We start from the raw sequence: 23,571 nt of genomic DNA, 5'->3' as shown, positions 1-23,571 counted from the left end.
TTGTCATTCCCTGCTTTGACAAACTAAATCATCACATTATAGACTTCTAAAGCAAGCAGGAGGTTTCCCCCTATTGCTGTAAACGTCTTTTCTGGGGAAGGGAGCAGGAGGAAGGTGGATTTTTTTGCTTTACCTGTGTGAACACAGTCCTTTGCTAATCTTACCAGGTCAAGGCTGCCTGAGTTCAAACAAATCCTTAGCTGCAGGGAAAACCAACTGAGTTTCTGGTCTGCCCCTGAGTGGCCTCACCAGAGTGAAAGCAGTGTCTGGGGATGAGTGCCTTGTGCAGATTTGTGGGAGTTTGTTTGTTTTGAGGAGAGAGACCAGAAAGAGGCAAAGAGGAAACAAGTGAGGTAGATGAGGGCTGGGAGCAGAGCTGCACACGGAGTAACAAAGATGAGGCTCAGTGTCTCTTGTTCTGTTTTCATTTTCTCCTCTTTTGCACTCACAGGACATTGTCCCTCTGCCTTTCCTGCCTGTTTGCTGACACAACCAGCGTGTTGAGGAAGGTGATTATTGAGATCTCCATTCTAGTCTTGTCCATCTGTCCCCGGCCCATGCTCCATTCCAACTCTCTCTGCCACATGGAGCCACATTTTGCTGCCTGCATGGTCTGTCTGGAGAAGCCCTGACCCAGTGTAACAAGCATGACAGGAAAATGGGAGAATGGATCCAAGAGCCCAGAGAGCCCTTCTGTGGTCTGTGCCTACACCCAAACATTCTCCCTTTGCTGGACACACACACACACACACCTCCTGATCCCTTTTCCACACTGCTGATACCACATGAAGAAAGATGAAGTGAGATCAGATACAGGAGGAGTGAGGGGAAGATAACTCTTATTATCTCACCTTTCCTTTCCCACCTCCTTCCTGTCTCCCCTGTTTATCTGCATGTGGATAGGGGTGAAACAGGGATGGCAGCAGCAGAAAGTGCCCTCTGCACCATCCCTCTAATCCCTCTGCTTCCTGGGACAGGAGATGAAAGCAGCCAGGGAAGCTGGAATCAGGGAACAACACTCCCAGCTCAATTCCTACCACGTTCCAGCCACACAGTTCAACCCAGTCCCTACCCCTTCCTTTAATTTGGGCTTCCCATAGGGCAGAGCCCCAGATGGGTGACAGATAAGCTGCTGTATGTTTTGTCAGGATGTTTGATTACTACCTGGCTCAGGTAAATAAAGTATTTAAGCTTTCAAAACCAATGCTAACATTAGTTCAGAAGAGTTACAGGCAAGTCATGTGTCTCTACAACAGAAAAAAACTTCAGCAGTCAGTGGTGAGACCAGTCTTGAGTTATCCCTCCACTTAAGTCTTGTTACTGGGGACTTGAAATTACTTTCTACATTATAAATGATATCATTATTACATATTTTTTTCCTCATATTCTGGTACCAAGCTATACCTGTCCTCAAGACAAAATTGGGTGGTTTTGAGTTCTACCTCTCTGGGTTTCCTTCAGGTTCAAGAGGCCTTTACAATTGTTCTCAACTGGAATTAGAAGCAAGTGGATGGAAAACCCGTATCATCTAAAAATCAACAACCCATATTTGCTTATGGTTGTCCCAGTCTGACCTTGCACTTTCCTGGTGTACTGAGTTTTATTCAAAGTATTTCTCCATTAGAAAGATGGAGAGAAACTTAAAGATTCATTGGTTTAAAGTTCAAACAGCAGATGCAAGTAAAAATCAGGAACACAGGCAAAGTCAATAAATAAACATGGAAAGCTAGAATTCTGCTTTCTTTGCCCTCCCACCTGCTCTTTCCACGTTTCCAGAGCAGTTTCAGAAAGAAGTCTTTTATGCACTTGTTCATATACTCCTTTTAGTAAAAAATCCAACAAAATAACCCCAGAGAAGCACCCCTCAGTGAATCCCCTCCTTCCACAACCTTAAAATTAAAAATCTGAAATTGCAAATGACCTTTTCTGGCCGTGGAAATACGAAGCACAGTACACACAAATCTTCAAAAGCAGGCATTGCACTACACCCACACACAGTCAGACCTGCCAAAATGATCTTCAGCATCTCCTCCTGCCCCATGCAAAGCTGAGCAGAGGACCATGCACGAAGCAGGGTGGTTCCTTATCCTTCTTGCAGATGTCAGGAGGAGGTGTTTTTATCAGAGCAGCGCTAGCCCACGGGACTGGGGAACTACTTGACATGCCCTTACCTTCCTTACCTCTGTGCTGCTTGAACAGACAGCTTCATCTTCCAGCTACTTTGTCCCGAACAGCCTCTAAACCACCTCTTTTCACCGCTTTTTATAGTTGATTGTCAAAGCCTGGGGAGGGGAGGAAGGGGAGGGCTCCCACCCTAGACAGCCGGGCTGCAGCTGGGTGTCATCAGCTCGCTGAACCCCCTGCCCTCCGCCAACAAAGCGCTTTATTTACCGACCTGCCAGTCCAACTGCAGCTCGGGAGGATAAATATTTACCTCGCAGGAGCCGCGGCTGTTTAAAAGCCCCGCTGCTTTTGGATGAGATGGGATGGAGTGGGGAGAGCAACAGGAGCGGCGGCAGCGCCGAGAGCGGCTGCGCTTGGACACCCCGGGCCCGCTGACCTGATCCTGATCCGTGTCCTTCTCCTGGTCCTGGTTCTGGTCCTGCTTTTGGTCCTGGTCCTTGTCCTGCTTCTGGTTCTGCTCCTGCTCTTGGTCCTGGTCCTTGTCCTGCTTCTGGTCCTCTTCTTAATCGTCCCCGGCGCTGCCTCCGCAGCTCCGGGACAGTCGCGATACTCGGGACAGCCGGGCCCGCTCTTTCCGGTCCCGATCCCGTTCCAGTCCCGATCTCTTTCCCTTTCCAGCGCCGGTCCCGCTGTTCCCGTTCCCGGCCGCGCTCGGGGCCGCCCCCGAGTGACGGCGCCCGGCGCTGCGCCCCCCCCCGGCACGGGCAGGTGCTCCAGGGAATCCCAGCGCTCCGGGAATTCTCTGCACAGCTTCGCTATTGCTGCAATCGAAAGTATTTGTTTTATGTTGGTTTTTATCTTTTTTTTTTCCTTTTTTTTTTTTATTTTTTTTGGTGCGTTTTCCCGTCCCCCGGAGGTTTTCCAGGTTAACACGGGCATTGACCGAGGAAAACACCGACTGCTCCAAAGATTTTAAAAAAAAATCAGGTGTTTCTCTACTTAAAGCACTTGTCTCCGGCTCTAATTGTCTTAGTGAAATAACAGCATATTTATATTGTTATAGCTATTTCATATCAGCATTTACTTGCAAAAAAAAAAAAAAATCAGCATTAGAGGCTGGTTTTTGAACAGGAGTCAACGATCTAATGAGTTTTTTTTTACTGAAAAAAAATCTCAAGTGCAGGAAAGCTGCAAGTACACAAACGTTAAACAAAAACACCCTCGTGAAGTGTATCTTTTCTTCTGTCTCTAGAGATTCCAGGATCACTCCTGAAAATACTAAAAGTGCTGTGGGTTTTGGTCATTGGGAGCTCCCTGGTGATCATTGGGGCGCCTGGATGAGCAAAAATCTGACAAAGGGTTTCTGTTGAGCAAAGGGGTCACCTGTGCTGCACTGGCTGGGATGTCAGTTTTCCGTGGAGCTGGCTAAACAAAAGTAACTGCTTAGCAGAAAGTGAGATAAAGAGATTCCAGACAGGTATACAATGCAATTAACACACACTTTTCACTCTTTGTGGATTGGTTTTATTTCGACCACTATAGTTTGCTGTCTTTTTTTCTGGCATTATGGTATCTTTCACCTAAATAGTTTAGGCATGTCTAAAACACACGTGTTTTTTTTAAGGTAGTTTTGTCACTTTCAACACTTCTCCTCAGTTTTAGAATCTCTTTTTGCCTAGAATAATCTTCCAGTGTATTTGGGGTGTTAAAACTTGTTCCCTGTTACCAGGGAGCCTTTCTCTGACCTTGGGAAGAATTGCATGTTATTTCAGTTTTGCTTTAAATTTACACAAAACACCAAGGCTATGAATCACATACCAGATATTCCAGATAGAGGATTGGACATAGAGAGCAGACATGCCCAAGGTGGGGGAGAGAGAGAAAATGGGAAGTGAAGTAGAATGCCTTTGAAACATCTCTGAACACGCCAAAGAATAATTTAACCTGGCAAGGATCCATGGGCTGTGTATTAATTTGGCTTTTGAATGTTTCTTGTCTTTTGGCTCAACTTTGTGGTAGCCCTCTTAAACAGGCCACGTAGAGGAGGGGTGAAAACGACACAGGTTGATAACATTTGCATCTCTCATAACACCGATACCAAAAATTATTGGGCAGTGAGTATTGAGTCAGTGGAATTTAGAACAATCTGGGCAAAACTTGGTTGAAAGCAGCCCAGTTTCCCCTCCTTTTTCCCAGCTCACTGGACAGGTGTGTGGACAGCTTTGCCCATGAAGCAGCACCTGTGAGCCTCATTGACGCAGGGTTCCTCCTGCGTGGTTTATTCGTGCCCTGGAAGTGCCAAGCCCCTGCTGGCACATGCTGCTCTCCAGTTTTTCTGGGAGAAGCAGTGTCAGGCAGGGCTGGGAAGGCGAGCAGGGCCTTGCCCCAGTGCAGGGGAAGGGCCTGGAATGAGGAGGCAATTACTGCCACTCCCTTGGGAAGAGCAGGCAGGGGCAGAGGGAGGCTGAGCACGCAGCACAAGCCCCTGTCTGTTCATGGTTCGTGATTTTACAGTTTCTTTAGTGTTTGACACAACATTGCTGCACCACCAGAAAGCAGAGAGAATCTTGATTCTGGGCTCCCTTTAGCTCGTTGGTCCTGTCTGTCCTGTTTGTTGTCGTTGTAATAAGTGAGTCAGTTCTGCACCTCTGTCATTGCAGCGGGTTCCAGGAGCACTCCCTCAGCTGTGCTGGCCTCTTGGCTAATTACCATTCCAGAAGTGCCCCTTCCATGTGAGTGGTGTCTTTGCTGCAGCGGTGCAGACCCATGACTGTCACAAAGCTGGCATTGTGCTGAGTCTTTGCCTCTCTTGTGCAACAATGGGGTTTATTCAGGGAGAGCAGAATCATCCTTCTCGGAAAAGACCCACGAGAAAAACAAGTCAGGAGCCCCAAAGCAGAGCACTGGGGCTTTACCAACCATCTTCACTTTTTCCATCCCAAAAAACAAAGTTCTCTGTGAGATTTCCCAGAGTTTATCCTGATGAGATTTAATCACCAGGGTTTATTCTTATGTTCTTGAAAGTTACTGGGCGGACCTGACCGAGTTTCTCTTCCTCAGCGCCGCAGTCACATTTTGGGTCACTTTGGCAATGCTGAGTTTCAGTTCAGGCCAGGTTCCTGACCCTGCAATTGCGCCTGGATGGTGCTTAGGCTGGTGCATCCAGGGGTTCTTTCCTTGTGCTGCTTGCCCTGTCAGTGGATTGTGCAGAAAAGTGGCAAAATGGATCACAGTCCCTGAGGGGTAAGGGCCAAAACAGACTCTGAGATGAAGGCTCTAAATGGCTGTGCTCCCTGGATAGAAACTCGTGGTTCTAAGGCAGGAAATTAAAAAAAAAAAAAATCATCTTTTGATACATCACTTTTCAGTATGTTCCAAATTGCTGTTATATTTGCTGAAAGGTTTTTACGAAGCTGTAATTTTCCTGTTTATGAATGAGAGTAAATTAGTTGCAGCTAAAGTAGTCTGAATTCGGTCCCAACCACTCTGATATTTTAGTAGCAATTTGCTCAAGAATTCTCACAAGATTTCACATCCTTCTTTATGAAATCTTTTCTCCAAGACTACAACAAAAGTTAGCCACACTATGGTTGCACTGCTTCCCCCAAAATCACAGCCCTCATAGGCTGCAGGCTGGGAAACACCAGCATTAAAACAACAAATAAACATCATGATGCAGGATGGTGAAAGCTGCAATACTGTGTAATCTCTTTTCTTTGAAAAAAATGACCCATTGAAACACTCAGGGGTTTCCCTTCCTGTAAATGGGGATAAATTAGCTGCAGACAGGAAATAATATGTTGGAGGATCCTTCCCCATGGACTCCATGCAGCTAATCCATTCTGTCCCACTAGAAAGTGCAGCCTGCTTCATCTTTAGCTGAGATTTGTAGCCAGTCATGTCACCAATTTCCTCTGGCACAACCTTCTCTTACCCTTTGAAAACTTTCTTTTTTTAACTGGCTAAGGTATGCCTGTGGTTTGTCCTATTTGGTGGAATGACTTTGAAACATTCAAGTTGAGAGCTTGAATAGAGATGTTTTGCCCCTGCATAAAAGTAGAAATTCTGCATTTAGAAACTAGAATAATGAGATTTTGCACATTAGCTACAGCTCCTTGATACGAAACCAGAATTTTATTTTTCCTCTGTCATCATTTAGCAGAACACATGATAGAGAGGCCTTCTTACTAGGACAGATATGATACAGTTTAAAAAAATTCCTCAATATGTGGATGGTTTTGTCAGAGAGAACTATATTTGTTGAGCAGTTTGGGGCTTTTTCCCCAATCTTCCCATTTTATCCTAGAATACTTCATTGACACGTGCAGTCCTTAAATAAAGCCTTTCAGCAGCCTGTTGCCTCTTTCATTCAGCATTTAAAAAAACATTTAAGCAAGGCATGAATGAGGTTGCTCGCTGTAACTGGAATTCCACCTGAGGCAGGTGGAATTATCCAAATTTAGGCGGTGCTGCTGCAAGGACTTGGCGCCATCTCGTGTTCAGCCTTTAGGAGATTTAAACCCTGAGATGTTTTGGGGTGGAGCGTTCGTTCTTGCCTCCCCCCGCCCCAGGTAAACAAAATTTTATAAATTCTGGGGTTGGCAAACCTGCTTCAGTGAACCAAGAGCTGGTGGGGGGCAGCTGCAGGCTTTTCGGGCAGGCACAGCTGTTTCCAACACCTGCATTTGCTCTCACCATCAGGAGACACAAGATTTACACCCTGTGTGGCTGAGTGTATTGGTGTAGAGAACACAGCCCCATGCAAGCTGGTGTTCCGTGGTGATGTTCAGTCGTGGGATTTGTTTAGTCACGCCGCTGGGGGATTCAACAAATGCCTGAATTCGTTGTGGGGAATAGAAAGAAAAACATGCTAGAAAGGCTTGTGAGCTACAGAAGATGCCATTAAGCTGAAAATATATCTATTGTCACATTATCTCTTCAGGAAATCTAGTCAGGTTTTTTTTTTTTTTTTTTTTCTTAAGGTATTTCTTATTAAAAAAAAAAAAATCCACATGAAATCCTGTCCCTTCAAACATCAAGAGAGACCATAACAGCAGAAAAACTGAGTTCAGCTTACCTGCAAGCTTGGAGGCAGGGCACCAGCTGGGTCCCTTGCCCTGATGGCGTTGTTCCTTGCTCCCCTCTGTGTGTCAGGGGGGTGGTGGCTCTCTCTCAGCCCTTTTCCCACAGCCCCACACCCAGCTGCAGCAGCTCATGCCTTCTCTTTGGGTTTTGGGGCAGCCCTGGGGGCAGCCCTGGCTCAGCTGTGACGGGACAGAACGCCCTGTGCTGGCCGAGCTGCAGGAATGAGCTGTGGGCTGGGACTTGTCCCGGCTCTCAGGAGGCAAGATTAGCCTAAACCCCTTTCATCTAACCCCAACAGGAGCCAGAGCAGACAGGGTCAGCTCCTGGCGCTCAGCTGACGCTCCGGAGCTCTCTCACATGCCCAAGCTCAGCTCTGCTCTGCTGTTTTCTGCTGTTTGTTGAGATGGGAATTCCCCTCACAGGCAGATTAAAGAGTGGCCAGCTGCAGAGCTGAGTCTCTGCTCGTTCACATCCTAAATGGCAGTCCCAGAGCAGTCATTAAGGTCCATTACAGCAAAAATCCCACTGAAAACCCCAAACCCCAAGCCGAGGGCAGGGAAAAGCAGCAGGTCCTGATCTCCAGGGCTTGTCTTGGACCCAGCAGCTGATAATCCACATGGGTTATCCAGAGCTTGCATGGCCTGGAAATTGTGAGTAATTGACCCTGAGTTACACAGCAGTGGGAGCCCCTGGATTTACAGGTTCCCTGGGCAAACGTGACCTGGTTTGTGCACAATGCAGGTTTCCTGTCAGGGAACCCTTCTTGCCTCTCTGAAATCTGAATTTTAGCCATTTTTCCATTTCCTTTGTTCCTCTCTCTACCCTCAGAGATAAACTTGGTGTTTTCCTGAGACTTGATTTAGCACCTAAGACCTGTTTTGTTTATCCAACAGATCGCAGGTTTTCAGCAGTTCTTTGCTCTTAGAGTTTGTGGGGCTTTTTTTTGTGGTTTTTTTTTTTTTTTTTTTTTTTTTTTTTTTATTTTGAGGTTTTTTTGGGGTTTTTTTGTTTTGTTTTGTTTCGGGGGGTTTTGTTTTGCGTTTTTGTTTGGGTTTTTTTTGGGTTTTTTTTGTTTTTTTGATTTTTTTGGGGTTGTTGTTGTTTTTTGTCTAAAGAGCTTCTTTTCTTCTGCCCTGCCTTTGAGCTCCATGCATGTTTTGATGTTTTGTAGATGACTGCCCATACCCTGGTCACTATATTTTCATTACATTTTAGAAGCAACCAGGAAATTGTCTCCTGATTCGTTTTTACTTTCTCAAAATTAACTGGCCTTGAAACTGGACTACACCTTAAGGGTAGAAGCTGTGCAGCCTTCATGCACATTTTGCCACCTTGAGACTGGAGCTGGTGGGGAACCAAGTGTATTCCTGCATGAGCTCTCTCAGAAGGGTAGTTTTCAGCTTGATCTCAGTTCTGATTGACTGAGAAAACCTGTGTTTCACTGCCCATGACCTTTGAATCCTCTTGTGATTTCATGCTGATTGCAGCTACATAAGCCTCTAAATAAACTTGTCTCTGTTTGAAAACCAAAACTTTGCTTCTGTGCTTTGCCATGCTTTCTGTTAGCTCAAGGAAAACCACAATTAATCATAGAAAAAGATATTTATGAGTGCTGTAAATCCTGACATTTGGGCAGTGAGCAAGTCTTTTCAGGTAATTTGCAGTTTAATTTTCTTTACACAGATCCAATCTAAAATTTGAGATGTATTTACCATAATGCATTATTTCATTCTTTGCACCTTCTTAACGTACTCTGTCTTTGACTTGTAATATTATTAAATAGTTAGGGGGTCCTAGCTCCCACAAAATCATCTCTGAACAGGAAATAATGATGGTCAGTCATCTTGATTGTGGTTCTCATATTTGTTGCAGTACATGTGCTCTGCTCTTGATATGGAACTAGAATTTTTTTGCATATTTTAATCACCATTATTTTCTTCCTGGTGTGAATTTATGTCCAGCCAAAGGAAACACCTCAGTATCAAAAACTTGCTGGTATGACAACAGCTGCATTTCTGTCATAACTATAGATTTAGACAGTGGTTTTCTGATCCACATCTGAATTGTGGCTCATGGATTCGGTCTTAGAAGTGTTTCATTTTTTTGCTATTGTAAATTATTTTTTTCCTGCTCTTAAGATATTAAGATTTCTTCTGGGACTTTTAGCTGAACTGTTTAGGAAGACGTTCACTTTTTTCAGGCTCATTTAAAAATCTCCTTGGTTCCTAAAGCCTAGTTCACCATAGGAGTGCCTAAACCACTGGCTTTACGCAGTGCACAGATGGAATGTTTGTTTTCCTGAAGTAATGGAATGAATAAGGAATTTAGCTTCTGCTTTGCTTTTGCATCATCAGACATCCTCTTTCTGTGTACACATCACATTCCTTTTCAAAAAAGTATTCTCATCTTGTTTTTGAGCATTCCTTGCTGTTTTTCTGGCTAGTCAGTCATGTGATGTTGTATGTCCTCACCAAACAGCCCCACAAACTCTTTTAGTTTGGACACAAACAGGGCTGAAATGAAAAGCAGTGTTTGTGGGTACTGACATTCACAGTGTTGAAGTTAATTTGGTGTTGTGAGTACTATCAGACAATGTAAATATAAATATTTCACCAAAAAGTTTGCTTGTGGACACGATAAGCAGCACCTTCCTTGCCCTCTTCCTTCAATAGAGGGAGTCAATAAAATCATATCTAGTAAGAAAACTGCAACTTAATTGTCTCAGCTGGATGTCAGTGCTGTGCTCTGGCTGATAAACCTATGGAGGTTTATCAGGTGGGTGGGGAGAACTCAAATGTTTTTTCATAAAAAGATTAGATCTCATCTGTTTTTCAAACACCAAAACATAGACAAGCATATGACCATTGCCGACATATTTTGAATTGCCTGGATAGAAAAAAGTGCAATCTTCATACCCATTGGTTAGTAAAACATTGTTTGAAGTAAAAACTTGCTGAGGAAAAGATTTATTCCAAGAGTACATTTAAAGCTCTGGGCCCCTCACTGCAGGAGGGGCATTGGGGTAAGTCCAGAGAAGGGCAGCAGAGCTGGGCAAGGGTCTGGAGAGTCCAGCTGAGGGAACTGGGGTGTTTAGCCTGGAAAAGAGAACACTCAGGGAGATCTCACTCTCTAGAAGTGCCTGACAGGAGGCTGGAGCCAGGTGGACTCATCCTCTCCCCCAGGTCACCAGCAAGAGGAGAAGAGAGAGCGGCCTCAAAGTGGCACCTGGGGAGGTTCAGGTTGAACATTAGGAAGAAATGTCTTCACTGAAAGAGTGGTTAAACATTGGAGGGAGCTGCCCAGGGAGGTGGTGGAGCTGGAGGTGCTCAAAGGAGGAGGAGGAGCCTTGGCACTCAGTGCTGTGGTTTATTTGTGGAATGCAGCATTCGGGCAAAGGTTGGACTCGATGACCTTGGGGCTCTTCTCCAGCCTTAGTGATTCTATAATTCCCAACCACAACCTATACATTTATTTGAAATTTAGTAAGTTATTTGTTTACCAGACTGACTAGGAGGTTCAGGTTGAACATTAGGAAGAAATGTCTTCACTGAAAGAGTGGTTAAATATTGGAGGGAGCTGCCCAGGGAGCTGGTGGGGCTGGAGGTGCTCAAAGGAGGAGGAGCCTTGGCACTCAGTGCTGTGGTTTATTTGTGGACTGGCAGCGTTCAGGCAAAGCTCGATGACCTTGGAGCTCTTCTCCAGCCTTAATGATTCTATAATCCCCAACCACAAATTACACATTTCTTTGAAATTTAGTAAGTTATTTGTTTACCAGACTGACTAGGAATGTAGTGGTAACAAATATGCTACACAAATGTGAATATGTTGTTTTTCTTAGGATAGCAATGCCATGGGGGAAAAAAAGGATTCAGGGTAGCCAAGAGGTTGTTTCAGTTTGTTTGAGTGCAAGTTCTTTAAACTTAGAGCAATACATTTTTGACTTTACTTCTGTCAGTGATCCTGAAAATTTATGTTTGCATTTTATGGTCAAACAACAGAATAGGAAATGCTTCTTTTTCTGGATGTACTTACTAGCTCTCAAAATGGGGGACTAAACAAGCAATTCATAGCATGCAGCAAAATTCCTTTTTTTTGCTAAAATGATTACTGAAATAGAACTTTTTAGAGGCCCTCATAGGAGGTTGTGTTTTTAACAGTGATACAAATTCTGCACACACTTCAGAGGTGATTGCTGCTGGGACTGAAATATCTGATTTCAGACATTTCCCTCATTTTTTCAGAATCTGTATAAAGAGGATCTAAAGCTTTACAGCAGGTTTTGTACCTTTTGTGCCAAAGCTGTTTTTACAAGCTTGTCTTAGGTTACAAGATGTGGCTGGGGGTGTGTGTTCTGTCTCCACCTGTCCGAGGTGGGGCAGTTCTCTGCTGTTCATGGGGCAGTTTTTTCTTCATCTCTCCCACAGCCAATCCTCCCTCCAGGAGATCTCTGCTGTTAATGGGCCATTCATTAATAATTATCATTGGTTAATGGGCCACTGAGTGTCCCTGCATGGCTGATCCAATTCCAGCATCCCATGGGGAGCTGCTCCACCCAGGGGAGGAGCCAAGCATTCCTACCTGGATCCAATCTGAGCTTTGGGACACCACAGCAGCCTTTGCCCCCTGCATGCCCAGAGGAGCAGCTTTCTGCTGCCCTGCATGGCCAGAGGGAGCCCAGGCCCATCTCCAGCAGCCCTGGAGCTGCAGAGGAAAACTCCCCCCTTGTGCAGGATCCCTGCTGCAGCAGAGCCACAGCTGGGACTGCAGGAGGGCTGAGCCCCCATGGGATGGGGCTGGGACACCACCCTGACACACAGGGGGCAGGGACTGCTCTCACTCTGGCAGTGTTTTATTTTTATTTTTGTATTATTGCATTTGTATTTTTAATTTTCCTTATATAGAACGGTTATTCCTACTCCCATATCTTTGCCTGAGAGACCCTTAATTTCAAAATTACAATAATTCAGAGGGAGGGGGTTTTCATTTTCCATTTCAAGGAATGTTGCTGCCTTCCTTAGCAGCCACCTATCTTTTCAAAGCCAGACACAGCTGTACATGTGGCACTGGAGAGCTGGCATGAAAGCAGGATGCAGCTTGCAGACACATTAAAAATGCTTTTGGAAAAACACACTGTGAGCATAAGGCCAAAGTAAATCTTTGCAGCTCCTCTGAGGAGAGCCATCCGTCTGCATGGAACGGCTACTGGCTTCAAACTGAGAATGTGCACAGAAAATGATGCTGACACTTTATCTTCTAACCTTCAGCTGAAGTGATAATGCCAGCACTATAAGGCCTTTAGAAGAAAAAGCCATTTGTCATATGCATTTTTTAAATTAAATATTCTGATAAAGCGCATATAGTGCTTTAATTAAATAGGCTGAAAAACCTATATTTAAAAAGTCCACTAAAGCACTTAATTCTGTCTGGGTATTTGTTAATAATTACAGAGAGTTTCAGGATTATGTGAGAAGTACAAAATTTAAGCCCTGCTCCCAAAAATTCTACATAGAAGATTAATTATAACAAAGGATTGGATAATAGAAAAGTGTATAAGATGTTCATGATCTGACTTGTTGCATTAGCAATTAGTGTTCACATGTTGGATTCTTTCATTTTCCTTATTAAGAATAAGAAAATTATGACTAACTTTGAGGTCACAGAACAATGTAGTGTAATAATCCTCTATTAAAGGGATTTTTACTTGGACATCCTCATGAAAATATTATTTCTAACCTCATCTATCACAAATATAGGACAAGGGTACCCAGATAAGAATTATAAAATGTTCCATTTTTCAACGACTTTATGCCAATCATATTTCCAAGGCAAATGAGTGCAACATTAGATGGTTATCTGCAATAAATATGACACTGGCACAGGGAGCATTAAGAAGGTTCTTTTATTAACATTTTCCACATAAAGGTTTTACTTGTTCGAAATCATTCTAAAAAGTGGTTTAAAATAACAAGGGCTTTTGATATATTTTGCAAAACTAAATTCTGAGACAAATGACACCCATGCCAGTATGAACATCAGGAAAGAAGACTCAGCAATAACCAGATGTCACCAGCAGAAAGGTGTTTAGACATTGGAAGGGGCTGCCCAGGGAGGTGGTGGAGTCACCATGCCTGGAGGTGTCATGGTACCTGGTCAAAGATTGGACTCGATAATCTCAGAGATCTTTTCCAACTTTATTTATTCTGTGATTCTGCACATTCCTTTTTCTGGCTCAGGGCTCAATCTGGTGGAAGTGTAATAAAATGTTATTTTCCTCTATGCAACGGAAACCCAGGGAAAGTTCAAACAACTCAAAAAGCCACAGGTCCTGATTTCTGCCTTCAGGAGGAGCTATTTCTTCAGTATTAGGAGAGTGAGCTGCATTTTAATGGTTTTGATTCTGCAGTTTCTTTGCTGAGCTTCCATGCAACTGAGTGGGAAACAGCACAGGGGGAAAAACATGCACCATAACAGAGCAGGGTGACAACAGTTGCATTTTTTAGTGATAAAACCACCTGTCACAAACATATAGTGTGTGTTTTTCTGAAATGGTGCCTGCTTGAGTGAATGCTAAAAGGGGCTCTCATCCTCCAGACTCAGGCAGGTGGGAATGAAGAAGAAAAAAGACACAGGAGGATTATTTTCTGCCAAATAAGCTTATCTCCAATGGGCACTGTGAAAATAAACCCAGTTAAACTGGCATGCTCCTAGCAGCACACTCTGCTCTACTGGTTAAGTTGTTTTTAGCAGGCACATATCCTTGGTATCCACAAAATCCAAATAAGAAAGCACATGGATGTCAGAAAGCTCAAATTCATCACGTGGGTGTCAATAAACCGAGAGAGCTGAAAACTTTTCTGTCTGTGATAATTCTGACAGCTCCAAGTGCAAACAGGACATGATCACTGCAGATTATTCTGACCTGAGCCACCTTTCTGGGGCAGAGATGGCAGAGGGAATGGAGGGCAGGGAAATGAGGAGCATCTGTGCAGTGAAACCTGCTCTCACAATGGAAAGGGGCAGGAAAAGGATGAGGTGACAGCAATGTCACTGAAGGGGTGAGGGACCTGCAGCACAGCCAAAGCACTGAGGAGTGCTGCTGTTGTTGGGAGGATGGTGATCCTGCTGTCAGAGCACAGGGCATCGAATTCTCCTCTAGAGGAGGGTCTGGACCTGAAAAAGCAAAAAGCCAGTGGTTCACATGGAACGAGCACAGTGGTTCAGGCAAAGCGAGCACATGGAGAAAGTGTAGCATGAAAGGACTTGAATAACAAGGAGAGTAATAGATGTTATCTAGATGGTGAAGGTGGAAGTCATAAACTCATTTGTGCTTTTTGTTCCTGATGAAGACTCCTCTGTGTTGGTCCCCTTGTACCAATTCCATTTCCATGGTAACAATCGTATCATCTACCTGAACTGGAAGTCAATGCCCTCTTTCATGCAGTCTTGTCATGGCTGTCTCCTGCCTCCTGACTGTCCTTTGTCCTTGCCTTTTGGAGACTGCTGTCTTGGAGAAGATTATTCAGTTCAGATATTTGTCATTCTTTCCTTTCTCTTTCTGAACAGACAGTCCTTTTGACATTCTCAAAAATATCTGCTTGTGTGCTATGTTATGAAAATTAATGAAATCATCATACATATTTCAGAGATTACCAGGAAGCTGGAGGAGAGTGCCTGCCACCTTTTTCTTACAAGAATGTTCACTGATCAGCAGAGCAGACCACATTCACAGATATGAATCCCTCACCGGTCCCCGGTGCTGTAAGCCCAGAGATGCTGCTGCCACTACAGACACAAAATCCATGTGCTACCCCAACCCAGCTTGTTCCCTGCTGCAGCACCAGTGGCCTGGACTATGTTGTGCTCCAGGAAGAGTGTGAGCAACGCTGATTTAAGTGATTTAAGTTGTTTTTTGTCTGTGCATGAAGCACATCCCAAGAACCCCTCTTCTAAAAAGCAGATTCAATCCACATTTGCACCCAAAGACTTTATTTCTTAAATAAAGTAAGTTACACAGAATTTCCAGTAAAAGTTCTCACAGAGGTGGCTGATACCGTTTTCAGGCATTTACATGTTTGTAATTTTACAGAGGAGGAATAAAAGGTCAAATTGTGCCTTTCAGCCAGGAAAGCAGTGCCAGCCCAGCCCCCTGGCAGCCTGGGGATGTCTGTGGCTGTGCACCCTCTGTCTGCTGTGCTCCACTCACTAGCCCTGCTCAGAGTGACAAAGGCAGAGTGCCACTGGTGCAGCCCAGCAGTCTATACACTCCTAATTGTGCTCTGGAACTCCTTTTCAAAATCATTCCCTGATGTCTGGCTGTTCTCTGGAAGATATTTTTAAACAGAACAACAGCTCTCTCAGTGTAATGAACAAAATGGGCTTTTCTGTAGCAACAACTGTGGACTGCTTTTCAAGTACCATTATTTGTGGTTTTTCAGATTTTTTTTTGTGTGTGTTTGTTTGTTTGCTATTAGACATGCAGCTGTCATTAAAATAAATAAAAAAACCACAATCTATACCTGTATTTAACATTAAAAGCCTTTTTTTGTACATTATTGAACATTTTAAACATTATTTTTGAAACAAAAATACCTAGAGTCTGTCTGTGATTCCCAAACCCAGGACTGAGCAGTGCCATGCCCTGCTCACCTGAGCCACCTTTTCCTGGACGTGGAGGATAGGATGAGAAAGACTCTGCTGTAACCAATGGGAGCTGGAACATTGGGGCAAATGCCTCACAAGTAGATGCTGAAAGAGACCTAGTGACAATAACAACAAAGAGTGACACGTAAAACCTTCCAAAGTGGTGTGTGACCCAGAAGAGCTCACCTAGGAACATTGCTTCTGACACGCAAACAGCGATATGCTCAAAAATAGTGAAAAGTGGTGCCTTGAAGCTGAAAAAAGTGAATATTGGGCTGCAGCTAATGTACTGGCAGGATGCACAGTGGTCTCTACAGCTATATGGATAGGAAGTGTGGAATTTTCATGGAAATACTCTAGAGGTTCAATGAACAGGAGTAGCCTTGATGTGATGTATGAGAGTTCTATGTTAAATATAAACCATGTTTGTGGGGCTGCCTATTCCTACAGTTTGTGGTAAAATAAACCTCTCCTGTTAAAACTGATATCTAATTTCTCTGGAAGCATGTGATTTTATACTGCTTACTAAAAGGCTTTCTATAGTGATCTTCAGACTAGGAAAGGGTGTCAGACTGTGTTTTGGACAGGAAGGATTTCTGATTTGATTTCCATGGCATTGAAACAGAAAACATAGTTTCAATAGGAAGAGAAGGTGTCAGAAATGGGCTATTATTTGTTTTCAGATTAACCTTAGACTTTAATTTGGGGGGGGGGGCAGGAGGGGTTGTGTATGTGTGGCAGTTAGTCATCATGTAATTTGTATTCATTCGGTCTTCACATATTCTTTATTGGGCTTTAAGATTACTGGGGTACATAAATCTTAAGTTACGTAAAATGAATGAAAGTTGTAACAGCTGGGTATAATGCAATTTTAATACACATAAAAGGCTGTGTTCACCTGGGACTGGTGGCTTTTAGGTCTGCTTGAAAAGCTGCTGAATGTTTTAAACTTTCTTCTCTGTGTGAAGTTTGTAAATGATCTGGGACCCATCACCCCAAGCGAAGAGCTGCTTCTCTTTAGGATTGTAGTGCACGCTGGAGTGGCCACCCTGGCGTTTTGGGAAATGCAGTCCTGGGTTTGTGTGAGCATTCAGAGCCCCCAGAACATCATAAACGCACTGGATACGGGAGGAGCCCCCAGAAGGAGAGTTGTAGACCACGTGCAGGGTGTTGCAGGCCATGAAAGCTGCCTCAGCATCCCTGCTGCTGCAGGGCGTGTCCCAGCTGTGCTCCACCGCCATGGCCACGGGGTTGATTTTGGTGAGGACAATGTTCCCCCCGGTCTCTGGCTCTGCGTGGAGGGCCCACAGCCCCTGCTCGTCCAGAGCCAGGTCTATCTTTGTGTGCGGAGAGAGCTGGTAGGCAGGAATCCTCCCAGCCCCTGGCAGCAGCATCTGGTCAGCCACGCTCCTTCTCTGGAGGTGGAACTTCACAATCTCGTTCAAGGAGCCGTGCCTGTGGTAGAAGAGGAAACCCTGGTAGATGACGTGGCCAGTACCTTCCCAGGGCACTGGCAAGGGCACTCTGCGAGCCTTCAGAGTCTGGTTGTTCTCCATGAAAGCCATGATATTTGCAAATTCCAAAACCACGTTATTCACAGAGCCGCTTAATAAATAAATCTTGGCGTGCTTTTTGCCGGGGTCTTTCATCCAAGAGCCGTGCTTTCCTCCAGTCTTCTTAACCACCTTCAGGGACCTAATACCTGCAAGCATGTGGTCACAACCTGCAAGGAAATTACCAAAGGCAAAGAAAAATAAAATTAGAATATCTGTAAATTTTCGAGTTTCTTTTATTTGAATTACTTAGTTTCCTTTTAATTCATCAATATATCAGTAAAGGTGATTGACTCAAAAAAGAGTCAATGTATCAGTAAAGGTGTCAGCAGTGTGGCTCTGGTAAATAGTACTGAGAATAGTTTTATATGTTATATTTGACTAATATTATAGTATATTTGAATATATTTGAATAATATTTATATAAAATATCAATATATATATTATATTATATAAGAATATATTATATAGTGATTATTCAATAATATATCATATATCATATATGTGAATAATATTATAGTATATTTGAATAATATTATATAAAATAACAATATAACAATATATATTATATATTTTCTATAATGATTATACAATAATATATTAATATATAATCTATATTAATATATATTATATTTGAATAATATTATGATATTATTATATATTCCTGCTAATAAAACTGTAATATCTTCATCTACCTGTAGAGTGCTTGGTTTTGTTCTATTACACCAGTGTTATCCAAAATATTTGGATGTTTTTGTGTCTGAGAGGAGACCAAGAGCACAGTTAGTGATTTTGTGATTATTCTTGTCTGCCTGTTTACAGGGCTATAATTTTTACTTCAGAGAACTGACTTCTGGTTTAGATCAACACAGTAAAGTAATCAGATTTATTTCTTGTTGGAGGCATACAAATTAAAATCCATTATCTACATGTATAGTATTTTTTGTTTCAGGACTGGTCTTATCCTCAGATAGCCTCTTTGTTATGCATTTATAGTATAAATAGAAACAAAAAACAGTTCCGCATAACTGAAAGCCAAAAAACTGGGCTATCTTCCCATTCACCTTCCCAACACCTGCACAGAAAGGAGCAAGAACAGAATATAGATCACACGAGCAGGGGTGTGCGTGCACTGAGGCGGCCTTTGAAGGAGCTGGTGTGGTGTCTGTGCTGCCAATTCCTGTGCCAGGAGCGTGGCTGGTGGAGCCACCCAGCTCTTTACCTCCCTGTGGGGTTAAAACTGGCCTCAAGTCACAGCTCTGGCTCCTTCACATCTCCTGTGCCCTCTGCAGGGAGGTTTCAGACCAGAAAGCACCAAGCCTGGGAGGACGCAGGCATGTAGACTCTGAGATCTTTATCAGGCAGCATCCTTTCCAGGGAAAAAAAAACAACAAAACTATTGCAAAGCATATTAACCAAGCTTGTTTACCAAAGGCACTCATAAATTACAGGGTGCAGCATTTGAAGTTGAAAGAATTGCTTTCGGTGGAGTGCAGCCATTTCAGCAAACAGGACAAACAAAGCTCCAAGGCAGGAAGTTCTGGCAGCAGATGAAATGGAGAAAGCAAAACCAGCCCCCCTGCTTGGCCTGATAGGAACCTATTGAAGTCAGTGGCAATACTCCAGTTGCCTGTAGAAAGCAATCTTTATGTAATTTGTGTGCACTGATACCCTCTAATCAAAGCTTTTGGATATTGCTGCTACAAAGTGTATTTTTTTTCCTTCAGAGGAGTCCTCACTCTGGAAGTGCCTTCCCTGAGCAAGCCGCAACAGCTCTCTCAAACCTAACATTTATTGATCAGATAGATTAAAAAAAAATTAAAGGTGCTGAATCAAAAACCCTAGGCAGCCTTAGCAGCATCTTCCTCTGCAGGGGAAATAACCAGATTTTTGTCTGATTGTTATTTTCTGTGTGAATTGACCCAAACACAGTAACAAAGCTGGACTTTAAAACCCTCTTTTCTGCTATATTTTTGAAGTGACTCAGCAAAAATAATCATAGAGTCCGGTTAAGACATGAAAGCATAGAAGAAGAGCTGCTATTTTCTAGAGTTGAGGATCTTCCTACTTTTTCTAAGTGCTGTAAAATCTGCACAGGGAATACTTTTGACATCAAATTCAATGGGAAAAGCATCTGACTAGTGCTGACAGTAGAGAACAAATTGAAAGTAAAGTTCCCATGAGCTGCTACAATAAAGTTAAAAGTAATAATTTCCAACAAAGGAAAATGTAAAGTAATTTTTTCCACTCTGAAACTCTCAGAAAGGTACAATTTTCAAAGTGCCTTAACTGCAGTCAATTTAAAAATCTCCAATTTTTTTTCCTCTCTGAAAAAAATGCCTGATGTTCAAAAGTTCTCTAAATGGGAAACAGAACTATTGATATTCAGAGCACTGAATTGTGGAGTATGGGGAGACTCAGAAGCAGAATAGGTGATTGCTTCTGTAAGCATCTGCATTAATACTGATTTGTTTAAAAAGTCTAAGCAGAAATTGTAAATTTCTGTGTAAAATTAAATCAACCTCATTCTGCTGAAGTCAGTGGAATTGTATGATTGATGATGCTAAAGTTCTTTCACTCACTTTTTAAAAATTTCAGTTTGTATCTCTTATTATTTACTCTTCATTTCTTACTACTATGAAAAGTCTTCTTTAAATTTGTCTGTAATATATAGTTTACATCCATACCAAAACTTCTTAAGGTAAAGATAATTAAGAAATGTAATTTGTTTTAAAAAAATTATAGATTGTGCACGTATTTTTCATGCTAGGTACCATAACACCAAATCTACAAATCAGAACTAAGCTTTGCTGACAGCCAAGCCAGTGTGCTCTCTTATTAAAGGAGGGGACAAGGACAGGAAGGATGACAGAGCAGGATAGTAAAGCTGGTAAAAATTGTAGAAGTAAATTAATTAGTTTATTAACCCATGAATTTACTTTTGAGTTGAGGTTTTGACCCTGCCTAGTCCAAAAAGCAAAGACCACTATTACTTCCTTAGTACAGCTGCAGTACTCAGAAATGTGTTTTTCTGTGACTTTGCAACATCACACCTCCAGAGGATTTTACCTGATTTTATAATAAAAAAGTAACTTCCAAAGAATTAATTTGATATGCAGTAGAATTTCTGCAAAGTGAATGTTTGAACTGTATTTTCCTCCCTCCCTCTCCCATACCTTTTTTGCATATACATGGGTTTTATAAATCTTGCATTTACGCAGCCCAAACCCCCTTGCCGATGAAAATCTCTTATCCCTGCGCCAGCACACGCACGTGGGACTGCTCACGCCGAAGCTCTGAAAAACAAACTGCTCTTACTTGCGTTAAGCATGAGTTTAAGCCTCTTTTTCTCCTCTGCCTCTTCCAGCAGCTGCTGTTTCAGCAGGTCCTCGTGCACTTCCACGCAGGCGTTGGAATCCGTGAGGGATCCGAAATAGTCGATGTCCCTCTGGGCGCGCTCGACCCTCGTGAGCAGATTCTCCACCTCCCCCTTGAGCTCAGCCTTGTCGGTGCTCAGCCTTGCCAGGCGGGCCAGCGCCGCCTTGGAGAGCTCCCTGAACTCATCCACGTATTCCAGCAGGTCTTGGCTGCACTTCTCCAGCCTCCTCTTCAGCCAGCGCACGGGAAGAGAACAGATGTGGGTATTCTGTGTGCACCCTGCGACCTCGCTCATGGTCACTTTCACAACCCTGCTGCTCCCTCCTTCCCAGTGCCCTGCACCCACCTATTCCAGCCCAGGGTGTCTGTGTGAGGAGAACATCTCAGACTGGCACAGAATTCAAAAATCTGGACAAAAATCCACATTTTTTGACTTGACACGTCATTTCAGGATGACCCCAACAGTGCTCTGACTCCGTGGTTCAGGAGGCTGAACAAATGCTTTATTAAGCTATACTATTACACTAATACTACACTAAATTACATTCTAAAGAGATACTATACTAAAGAATATTACGCTATACTAAAGAAAAACCCTGTGTCTGTCTGGAGACAGCCATGACACGGCTTTGACCCAACTGGCCAAGGAATCAAAACAACCTTCACCAGCGTCCAATGAACAAATCACTTCGGGTAAACAATCCCCATAACACATTCCACATGTGCAAAAACGACAGGAGCAGTGAATAGAGACAAGAATTGTTTTCTCTTCTTCTCTCTGTGCTTCTCACTGCCTTCCCCAGGAAAAGTTGTGACCAACCCAAAACAACAACAAAAAAAAAATAAGAACAAACCCCCCCAAACATAGAAAGCAAAAACCCTATTTCTTTACACCTAAATTCAAATTATCAGTGTTTTCAAAGGTAAGAAATATGTTTCTCTGTTGCAATGCAGCTGCTTCATAGGTATCCTGAAAATAGTAGTTCAGCTGCCACTTTGGGAAGATGAGGAATTTGAGCAGATCTTTGGTTGGTTTGCTTTGTGAGCTGTGTTTTCTGTGGCACATCCTCTCTCCCCCGTTTATACAAGACCATAAGCCCCCAGGAAGTTGCTTAATTGCTTTCTACAAAACCTTTATTTTAAATGCTTTCAAGTGCTGTCATCAGTATCTGCCTCACTTCTCTGTCCTGTTCCTTTTGTGCCCCTTGTGCCAAATGCCACAGGTTACCTCGTTTTTAATGGGTGCCAAAGGAATAGAAATTGCCAGGTGAAACTACTCCTAGAGTGGCAAAGAAAATGTAAATCTCCATCTACACAGTGGGAAGAGAATATCAGGTTAATCCTTCAGTGTTGAGAAGATAAGACTAGTGAGGGCTTTGTATGGAAAGGGACATCAAATCAGGCAAGTTAGAGCTTCTCTGTGAGTCTGAAAATGTAAGCCAGGAGCCAGGGACGTGTCAATAATTCAAAATAAACAATATATGATGGTAACACACCAATACTGAAGAGGTATTTTGCAGTACTGGTAGCTTTTTACCGTAGGAAAAAAGCAAGAAGTGATACATTTATATAAGTAATTGAAAGGAATTCAAGGAATTGAAAGGACTGCATTTCAGTCTCTCTGATATTAAGGGTTTATTTGAAGTGCAGATAGACTGCTGGTTTGCATGAATGTGTCTTAAACTGCCCTTCCAGGTGGGGATATCTGCACACAGGAGAAAAATACCTGATAAATTTCTATCTCCTTGCTAACAAATACTTGACAGCACTTCTACAGGTGAAAATATCTTTATACTGCTCCCTAGGATGGTCTGTGACAGTTCTGTATAAACATTTGCATTTTTAGCTAAATTCAATGATGCCATTTAAAAAAATAAAAATTATAATAAAAACATAACATTATGAAATTTTATCCTGCAACAAACGATGCGGTGAGTTGGGATCATTACAGTTAAAGTTTTAGCCACGATTTTACTCATCCATTGGACAAAGCTGGAAATTCACCCTCCTGATTTGACATATCATGCAGGCTGTCCTGCCCCCAGAACATCCACACACTTTCAAGCCTCTTTTGCTGCAGAAGGATTCATCAGGCACATACCTCCAGAGACAGAAAACGCTGGTCAATGTAGCTCAGCAGGGCTGCATCCTGCATCACGTACTGTGCTGCTCCCAGGATGCTCATGAGGGATGGAACCAGCAAGAAATGGACCTGTAAGGCTACCATGGCACCAGAAGGCTTTTGGAGGAAAGTGGTGAATCAGTTCTGTGGGCAATCCCAAACGCTGCCAGTCCAAGGTCAAATGCAATTTACCGTCATCTGAAGTGAAAAAATAATAGTAAAAATTACTAAAAAGTTAAAAAGTACGGTGACTGAAAAGATTAAAAGTACTTAAAATGGCTGTTGCATTCGATCATTAAGGAAGTAACATTGTGGCAGAGGGACTGAATGTGTTTATTTCTAGGAGCCAGATGACTACTTCTCAGTTTGTGATCCTATGATCAATCCCAGATGTTCAGCACTGAGTCACATCCAGCCTGTAGGCCAAATTTTATTAAAGAATACAAATAAAAGTAATTTATTTTCCCCTCCTTTCTCCTCCCATCTGCTTTCCCGTGTGACCAATCCTGCAGAGTGTGCTCTTTGCAGGTCAGAGTGGATTCACAGTGGGTGGAACACAGGGAGGTCTGGTGCTGGGTGTCTGTGCCTGTAAAGCCACCTGAAGCAACTCATTTCACTTCCACTATTCAGCCTATTTACAGTGGGACTGGAAATCAGACATAAAACTCT

At 43.0% G+C, this 23,571-nt stretch overlaps 2 protein-coding genes across 8 annotated transcripts in view; both read right to left on the bottom strand.

The window, feature by feature from the left end:
• The window catches only part of PPFIBP2 (PPFIA binding protein 2), a 101,647-nt gene extending 98,811 nt beyond the window's left edge, over window positions 1–2,836 (bottom strand). For 2 of the 6 annotated variants that reach the window (XM_063160579.1, XM_063160581.1), the window contains exon 1: window positions 2,561–2,836. Coding sequence is in view for 3 of the 6 variants with exons in the window: in XM_063160578.1 (XP_063016648.1) it covers window positions 2,181–2,209 (29 nt within the window). In the remaining 3 variants the exon portion in view is untranslated. Of the gene's footprint in view, window positions 1–2,180; window positions 2,245–2,434 lie in introns of those variants that run through there. The other 4 variants (XM_063160580.1, XM_063160578.1, XM_063160582.1 and 1 more) reach the window with 4 other exon arrangements.
• Window positions 2,837–16,619: 13,783 nt separating this feature from the next.
• Window positions 16,620–23,312, bottom strand: OLFML1 (olfactomedin like 1). 2 transcript variants are annotated; one of them, XM_063160577.1, is made up of 4 exons: window positions 23,261–23,312; window positions 22,882–23,100; window positions 20,721–21,009; window positions 16,620–17,572 (listed from the first exon to the last, which is right to left on the bottom strand). In XM_063160577.1, the coding sequence occupies exons 2-4, from the start codon at window positions 23,005–23,007 to the stop codon at window positions 16,794–16,796; spliced, it is 1,194 nt and encodes a 397-aa protein (XP_063016647.1). In that variant the 5' UTR covers window positions 23,008–23,100; window positions 23,261–23,312; the 3' UTR covers window positions 16,620–16,793. The 2 variants fall into 2 exon arrangements, with proteins under 2 accessions (XP_063016647.1, XP_063016646.1); XM_063160576.1 differs by lacking the exon at window positions 23,261–23,312 and having other exon boundaries at window positions 22,882–23,243.
• Window positions 23,313–23,571: the final 259 nt, after the last annotated feature.

Source organism: Melospiza melodia, chromosome 6, assembly GCF_035770615.1.
Source record: "Melospiza melodia melodia isolate bMelMel2 chromosome 6, bMelMel2.pri, whole genome shotgun sequence".
NCBI lineage: Eukaryota > Metazoa > Chordata > Aves > Passeriformes > Passerellidae > Melospiza > Melospiza melodia.
This window is presented reverse-complemented; position numbering and strand designations above follow the sequence as displayed.